At 50.9% G+C, this 8,597-nt stretch overlaps 1 protein-coding gene across 7 annotated transcripts in view; it reads right to left on the bottom strand.

Annotated features, from left to right (window-relative positions):
• Positions 1-608: 608 nt before the first annotated feature.
• The window catches only part of Adck1 (aarF domain containing kinase 1), a 95,422-nt gene continuing 87,433 nt past the window's right edge, over positions 609-8,597 (bottom strand). For all 7 annotated transcript variants that reach the window (XM_029540972.1, XM_029540973.1, XM_021202140.2 and 4 more), the window contains 4 exons: positions 6,968-7,117; positions 5,627-5,824; positions 3,349-3,542; positions 609-1,629 (listed from right to left, as the gene is read on the bottom strand). In XM_029540972.1, the coding sequence (XP_029396832.1) occupies positions 1,458-1,629; positions 3,349-3,542; positions 5,627-5,824; positions 6,968-7,117 (714 nt within the window). In that variant the 3' untranslated portion in view covers positions 609-1,457. The remainder of the gene's footprint in view (positions 1,630-3,348; positions 3,543-5,626; positions 5,825-6,967; positions 7,118-8,597) is intronic.

Genomic DNA, 8,597 nt, shown 5'->3' with positions numbered 1-8,597 from the left:
GTCAGATGGGTACAGCCATGGTGACTGTTGTCTCATTAGGAAGGTTGGTGTGTCCAAAGACCTGGAAGGACCTAGTACAATCCTAGACCTGAGACTCAGGTCACTGACTAAGAACCAGAGGGTAAACCCTGACCTGACCAGTTGAACGAGGCAGATGCCCCAGTCATAGGAAACGAGTAGGGGGCTATCTCTGCCTTTAGCTCTAAGCTTTGGGCTCCAACCAAGGTCTGTGATGTAGAAGGCAGGAGACATCTCTAAGAAGCAGGATGCAACCCTGTGGCAGCAGAAGTCTTTTTTTTTTTTTTTAAGGCATTTTTTTAAATTAGATATTTTCTTCATTTACATTTCACATGCTATCCCCAAACCCCCCTATGGCCTCCCCCTGCCCTGCTCCCCAACCCACCCACTCCTGCTTCCTGGCCCTGGCATTCCCCTGTACTGGGGCATATGATCTTCGCAAGACCAAGGGCCTCTCCTCCCATTGATGGCCAACTAGGCCATCCTCTGCTACATATGCAACTAGAGACACAGCTCTGGGGGGGTACTGGTTCATTCATATTGTTGTTCCTCCTGTAGGGTTGCAGATCCCTTCAGCTCCTTGGGTACTTTCTCTAGCTCCTTCATTAGGGGCCGGCCCTGTGTTCCATCCAATAAATGACTGTGAGCATCCACTTCGGCAGGAGTCTTATAGCCTGCATGGCTTCTGGGGGCAAGGTCTCAGGGTACATGGTGTTTAAGTCTACTGTGACCCATGTGGATTGCTCCCAATCTAGCAAATAAATTCTATAACCAAACCAGACTTCACTCTCCTAGGCCTCTCTGAGAAACCCAGGGGTTTCCCAAGGAAGCAGCTAGCAAGAGCAACTCAAAGTCTAAATGGAGACATTGATTCAGAAGGGACAGTCCCTGCAACCTTGAAAGGGTTTATTACAATAACCAATATATACAATACTTATAACACTGAAGGTGTTACCATGACAGCATGAGCCCACAGCTGCATCGTTGTTCCCTCTCAGATGCAGCCTTCCTCACTGAGGTGGGACAACTTTGGGAGTGATGCAGCAAAAATACAAAGTCTGTTCTCCGCAAGGTCTAAGATCCTACTTATTCCCTACAAGGTAAACACGGCCCTGTGGTGACACATGTGGTTGGTCCATTCTCACAGTCCTCATAAAAGTACAGATGACCAAGTCAATGGCACACACAGGAGGTGGGAGAGAGGTTGCTTTATCCCCTCCCTAGAGGAAAGAACCTCACTCTCCAGGACATTCCAGGACCTCAAGACAAGGCCACCCCAAGGCAGGGCCTCCAATGGCAGAGCATGATGGTGCCATGGATGACCATTCTGGGACCACAGGCCAACCCTAGGCAGACATGGGTCAGTGGGTAGTCCCAGTGTCAAGGAAAGAATGAGGTGTGGAAAGACACTAGGAGGGGGCAGGGAAAGTCCATCACATTCAGTGTGGAGCCCGAGTCAGCCAGCCCAGGAGAGCTGAGATCCAGCAAGCTAGCCTCAAGGCCTTCACTCGAAGCAGAAGTTCATGAAGGTCAATCTGCCACAGGCTAAAGGCCTCACTGAAAGATATCTGAGTCCTTCTGAAGAATGAGCCGGCATCCCTCTTCTTGTGTCTAGAGGAGGGGTGAGAAAGAAAGAGGGGAGAAAAGAAAACAAGTGAGAAACCCCAGCACAGAACCATGGAAAAAAAATCCAAGCTGGCCGGTGGCCTGGCCAACTCACTAGTTCCCTGATCCTGGAGACCACTGGGTTACCCAACCATACCACTGCCCAGTCAGGGGCCAGGGGGGACTCAAATATCCCAAAGAAGATTTTCAAAGAGGTAAAATAACAATGCATCAATCCCTGATCCCCTCACTCAGTAGAACATTCTGTGGTTTCTCTTCCTACTGCAAAACGTTCCTGAGGATAGGAATCCTCTGAGGTCAGGTGACTGCAGAGGCTGAGCACTTTGTCAGCCCAGCTCAGTCTCCCTGTACCTAAACAAGTACAAACTGGGATTTATGATAATGGCCTCTCGAACCCCCTATTGTAAATCTGCAGATGCCTACTAGACTCCACAGGTGTCTGGATCTCAGGGGATTCACAGAATCAGGAATTCTTATAAGGAAGTCTATAAACCCAGGTTACCAGCCTCCAAGCTATCCGTGGGCACATCCTCCTCAACTCAATGTGTCCCTCTTCCCTCACATGCTTTCAGGAAATGTTGCCCATCCACCCACAAACCCCTGCAGTCTGATAACCAGGGACAACCTAGATAGGTCCCAGCTGTGGAGTACTGGTCACCTCCCCCTTCCTTTTAAGCCCTTAGGAAGGGCCTCCCAGTCTGCTACACAGACCCGAACTCTCCTTAGAGCCCCTTCCATGCTCCTGCCAACCTGCTTATCTGTCCATGGTGGTAATAACTTTTCAAAAGAATCTCTTACCCCAAACAGCAATCTACATCCAAGACCCCACTGGGCCTCAAACCCAAGACCTTTCACTACTTAAGACTTGGCTTTCTCAGCCCTCAGAGAAAAGATAAATCACACCCTGCCCTTCATTGTCAGCGGCTTTTGCTGGAATCTAATACCATATTTGCTAGTAAGTACATGATCTATGTGGCCAAATATTAGTTTCCCAGAATGAGCCTCCCTTCCCCAGGATGGACAGGATGGACAGGATGGACAGGATGGACAGGATGGACAGGCTGGGATGTGACCACAAGCTACGCCTCCTCCCTGGGGTGAGAGCACCCTGCCAGAGCGCAGGCTTTTTGATGTGTTCACTGCACTCAACAGGGAGCCTAGAGCACGCTCCTCCACACTCCTCTTTTATCATCTTTGTCTCAAGAGCGCTGAGGCATCTAGAAAGATCTGTGACCCTGAGATAACCTAGTAGCCACACCTTTCCAAGTGACAGCCACATCTCCAGGATGAGAAGCAATGGGCTCACTGCCTGGGCTGGTCCTAAGAGCCAAGTCACAGGGCCAGATAGAAAGAGGGTCATATTGGGGCTTTCTGACCACACGTCTAGAGGACACCTGGATAAGCTGAGATACTCAGAAATCAACTTCAAACTTTCTTAAGGGAAAGAATCATCTGGAAAGCCAGACTGAAAAGATGAAATCCCAGATGCTATCATTCGGCAAAGCACAGGCATTTTAGGCCACCCAAAGACCTGTCTCAAGGCATCTGTTGTCACTGCAGCCCATTTTGCCCCTAGGATTCCCTGAAGAGAGAGCTAGAGCTTGAGAAGCCAAGATAGGGTCCTAAAGATTGAACACTGGGGACAGCAGAGCCCATGGGATAGTCCCTGGATCTAGGAGGTGGCTGAGGTGGGAGCATACTCACTCAGCCAGCGCCCTGATACAACACCGAGACATGTTGAGGAAGGAACTGGCACTGGAGCGCGTGCCCAGGGTGGTCTCAATGCTGCGGAGCAGATCATTGGTCTTCAGGATGAGCAGCATCTGGCGAGGCACATGGTTAAGGAGCTGGCTGATCTCGGGCAGGTAGCAGGCCGCATTATTGCGAATCTCTGAGTCCTAATGGCAGCAAGGGGACATGAGAATGGTTGGTGGAGCACATGAAGATCAGGGTGCTACAAGTGTGGGTAGCCTGTGACCAAGAGAATACAAATAAGCTCCAGGTAGGAGCTTCTAGCACACCTGCTCTGGCACCCTGGGGAGAACCCATTCCCCCCCCCCAAAGAAAAGAAAAGCACTGGGGTCCCGGGGCCTGACCACCCAGATGGGAGGTCGCAGAGGGGCTCCCGGGCAAGCCCTGGAAACAGCACTAGTGTGAGAAAGGTCAAAGGGCTCTCCAAGGCTTTTTAAGTGGACACCAACTTCAAGTCAGGCCTGGAAGAATCTGCACTACCAGCTAACCAAGTCCAGCCCAGTATAGTCCGTGGACAGAACACTCAGGTCCCACGCAGGCCTTGTACTGTCCCCTGTGCTCTACCACTGCCTGGGTCCTGATGGTGGATGTGTGCCCGATAGCCAGGTCCCCTCTCCTATGTTACAGCTATTCCAATTCTGTTTATCTGGCCCTTTGGGGGATGCTCTTCAGGAACCAAGAGCTACTTACTAGCCCCGGGCTACTGGTATCTTCTTTCTCAGCCAGTGATAGCTCTGAGCGCTTATTCCCTTCCTCAGTGACTGGCTCACTGCACCTCAGTCAGCCAAAAGCCCTTCAAACAACAGAGCTGAGCATCTCCTAGCTTGCCAAGAGCTTGACTTCCTCCTCCTTCCACAGCACATAAAGCCCTGTGCGGGGTTCAATGCGCCCCATCACCCTCTAGGCCACATCAAATTCTTTTGCCCTGGGCCTCAGTGTGCCCCCAGTGCATCATCCATCAGGGGCTCCTGACAGTAGTGACTTTCGGGTCCTTCACACCTCAGCTCAACCGTCAACAAGGCAGGCTCCCAAACCTTTTCTCACATCGTCTTATTTGTCCTCCCATCAGACCCTTCCCTCCCCAGAGATACCTGTAACCCGAAATTATCCCACATGCCTGTTGGCTCAGTTGTTTACTGTCTGTCTCTCTCAACCAAAGTGTAAATTACAAAAAAGGCCTGTCTTGTCTGTTGGACACAGGCTCCTTGAAACATGCTCAGAGGCCAGCTAAAGCAAATGTTTATTGAATGAATGAACTCCGGGAACTGGGAACTGCGAGTAGGCACTTTGCATGCACTGACGGTAAGGCAGAAAGCAGAGATCCTACCATCCCTAGACTGCCCCTCTTCTAGGATGCACTTTAAGGCTGTAGAGCCTAGAACAGCAAGTGCGCATCACTGCCACTAGGCCTGCTGGAGAAAACTCAGCAATCCGCCTGCCTCTGCCTCCTTGTTTAAGACTCCGGATCCAGCGTTTGCTAGCAGTACCTGCAGAGCAGCTTGCAGGGAATGACCCTGAAGCTCTAGATGCCAATACCCAAGGTCACAAATCAGAAAGCCGGGCTCCTGGAAGCAGCGCCCAGCCTTTCCAACATCATGAGTAGGACTTCACCTCTACCTACAGTGAGCAGAGGCCTCAGTGGGGCCTGAGTCTGCTCAGCACTGAGAAACAAGCAAATAAACTCCCATGATCCCTGGCAGACCAATAGAAGTAGACAGGAATATGGGGAGCAGAAGTTCCCTTAAGTCTGTGCCCAGTCTAGACAGTCCAAGTCCATGAATGAGGTGGGAAAAAGTAAAGAGGTTGCTTCACTTGGACAGGGCTGTTTGCATATGGAGGCAGGAAGTGAAGGCTCTCCCTGACATGAAGCCAGAGAGGACCCAGGCACAGTGAACAGCGCCCAGTGGGTGGAGGAAGTGCAGGGCTGCAGGAGTATGATAGCCCCTGGGTGGTGCTGGAGAAACCCTGACATCTCACCAGACTACTGGGGCCTGGAATTTTTTAAGCCACAAGCCTTTTCTCTACTCCAGGATGGTAAGGTCCCAGGAGACAAAATAGGCTATCCTTCTCCTGCATCCCCACTCCAGTGCTGTAGCTCCTGCTCTCCCCAATACTCCTCACCCTATATGGCTCCAATACAGCCCTCCCTACAGACTCATGGCCTACCAATCGTGAACCTTAGACACTGAGTTGGAAGAGGTCCCCAAGCATCTAGGAAAGGGTTACCTACCTCAGTAGCATTGACTGGAGCTTGTCCGATGCCCCGTTTGACTGAGTCCCAGGACCGGGCTGTCAGCATACAGGCAAACAGTGGGTAGAGGTCTGCAGCTCCCAGGCGCTGGCTGTACTCTTTCACCCTGTCCATGTCGGTCCAGATCAGAGACTGCCACAGATGGCAGTAGTCCAGGCGGAACTCCTCCGTGAGCACCTGTAGCCAGGGCAACACAGGCAGCAGCTGGGTCTCTCTTGGCCCAAGGCCTGCGCCCCAGACTAGCGCTGACCACTACACCGGGGACAAGGAGCTCCTGGCTCTCCAACAGTCAGCCATTCCGAGGGCACCAGTTCAAAGTTAAAAGAGCTTGAATATCATAAATCTGAAATTTCTGGGACCAGAAATGCTCTAGATTTCAGTCTTTCTTTCTCAGATTTGCATATACATAATATCTTGGGGCTGGATCACACATCTAAGCATGAAATCCATTTGTTTCATACATGCTTTACACACGTGGCCCAAAGGTAGTTTTATACAATGTATTTAGTGATTCTGTGCATGATACAAAGTTATGTGGCATAGAATTTTCTGTGGTGTCACAGTGCTCAGAAGCTTCAAGCACGGTGAGTATAGAGTTTTTGTATTAGGGTTACTCAGCATGGACTGGCAAGCCTTGGTCTTAAATGGCAGAGACTACTAACCCCCTATAAAATCTATATTGTCATCTCCTTTTTAGGTTACTTCCCTGGCTTCCAACAGACACAGATGCAGTCCTCTACCTCAACAGTGACTGATGGGGTGGAGCAAAAGCCCCACCTCCTGCAAAGCTCTCCCACAGGTCTCCGAGCCTCCTCTCTGCTATCACTGCCTGGGAGTCCAAGAAAGCAGAACCCTCTGGACTCCATCTACCATACCCAAGTGGGATGGTTTGTATATGCTCGGCCTAGGGTGTGGCACTTTTAGTATGTGTGGCCTTGTTGGAGTAGGTGTGTCACTGTGGGTGTGGGCTTTAAGACCCTCATGCTAGCTGCCTGGAAGCCAGTATTCTGCGAGCAGCCTTCAGATGAAGATGTAGAACTCTCGGCTCCTCCTACAACATGCCTGCCTGGATGCTGCCATGTTCCCGCCTTGATGATAACAGACTGCACCTCTGAACCTGTAAGCCAGCCCCAATTAGATTGTCCTTATAAGAGTTGCCTTGGTCATGATGTCTGCGTATGGCAGTAGAACCCTAACCAAGACACCAAGCCAATGTGAACAAGGTGACTGTCCCGTTACCTCAGCTGTCTGCCTCCAAGCTGCAGGGTTTCCTGAGAACATCAGTGGGCTACAACCGCAGGAAGAAGAATTTTCTCCTACCTGGTAAAGCCCATGGTCTAAGAGGACAATCTCAGCCTTGCCCGTGTCAGGACGCTTCCGCACCAGTACGTTGCCTGGGTGGGGGTCACAGTGCACAAAGCCATTGACAAAGATCATCTCACTGTACATCTTGCCCAGGTGGCAGGAGATCTGAAAGAGAAGTGACCACCGGCTGGGAGTTCTGCCCTGCCTATACGTGCACCAGGAGCTTCTCTCATACCCCTCATCTAGTCACTCTCGAGAGATGACAGGAGCCATTGGACCTGAGCATAGGAGAGGATGGAGCCCTCACCTCTGAGACAGAAGCTCAGCTCCAATCCAAGCACACACTAGAACCACTTGTAGCTCCGACATGCTGTGACGGCCCTAGCCTCCACCTGTGTTTTCTGAGTTCCCAAAGTGATCTCCTGCACACAAAAGAGGAGATTGACTGCTTCTCCATTTCCTAATGGCTGTCAGTCGGTCTTTACCTCCCACACTGCCCTGCCCACATCTCTCTCCTCTCTGTTCTTTTTATCAGCCCCTCTTCACTCTTTCCCACCCACTCCTTCTAACAGCAGGGCCGGGTTAGGACCAGGTGAAACACACAATGTCTCTCCTCTGCTGCCAGGCCAGTCCTAGACAGACCCAGAGCCTAAGACCTGCCCCCTCTCCCCATCCCCCAGAGCCCAATGCTAATCTGATTTATGATGTCTGTGCAGAAGAAAGACACTAGAGAGGCCATTTAAATCATCCTGTCAGTCCTGCGAGCCCTGCCAAGGCAGCCTTCTTATCTCTACTCCCCCCCCCTTTTTTTTATTAAAACTAAAAGCCTCTTCCTTGCTTGGGAGCAGCTGCTGAATAGAACCAGACCTGGGCCCTGAGATGATCTGTCGATGGACATGCAGGGGATAAAGATAGGCTCAGCCAGAAGGTAGACGACCCAGGAGACCAACTGTCCTTGCCATTTCTTTAGCCTCAGTTGAACCTCGTGGTCATTAACAAACGAACATCAGTGAAGAAGAAGGAGCTAGGGTTCATGGAAGGGGCTTCAACAGTCCTCCTCAACCCTTAAGTCTTATGACATAAAGTCTGGCCTCTCTCCCTCTTCTCACCTTGTGTCTTCCTACCTCAGGCTTCCACAAGCCCTCCCAACACCTCCCCATCTTTAGGTCCACCCCCACCCCTTCCGTCCTAGCCAGGGTGTGAAGAGTGTTCTCACCCCCCCACACACACACACACAGGATACTGGGGGGGTTGTTTGTTGTTTGTCTGTTGTTTGATGTTTGTTTGTTGTTGTTTGTTTGTTTGTTTTGGTCTTTTACAGCACTAGCAATTACTCTCATGATTTTTTGACAAATGACCATCTGGTTCACTATCGGAAGCTCCTAGGACAGCAGGGACTGGCTCTGTTTTATTAAATGGCTTTACTGGGATGTAACTGATGTGCTATATAGACTGGCTCTATTATGCATGCCTTTGCTTGTAATAGTACCACACATGTAAAGTGAGGCTCTGCACTCAATGTGAATGAGTTCTCCCTGGTCTCCCTGGTGGTCTGTGCTTCCACCTCCAGTGTTTACCCTAGTCCTATCAGTCTCTCCTAAGCACCAAATCGGGCGTGGTGGCGCACGCCTTTAATCCCAGCACT

Source organism: Mus pahari, chromosome 7, assembly GCF_900095145.1.
Source record: "Mus pahari chromosome 7, PAHARI_EIJ_v1.1, whole genome shotgun sequence".
Taxonomy (NCBI): domain Eukaryota; kingdom Metazoa; phylum Chordata; class Mammalia; order Rodentia; family Muridae; genus Mus; species Mus pahari.
This window is presented reverse-complemented; position numbering and strand designations above follow the sequence as displayed.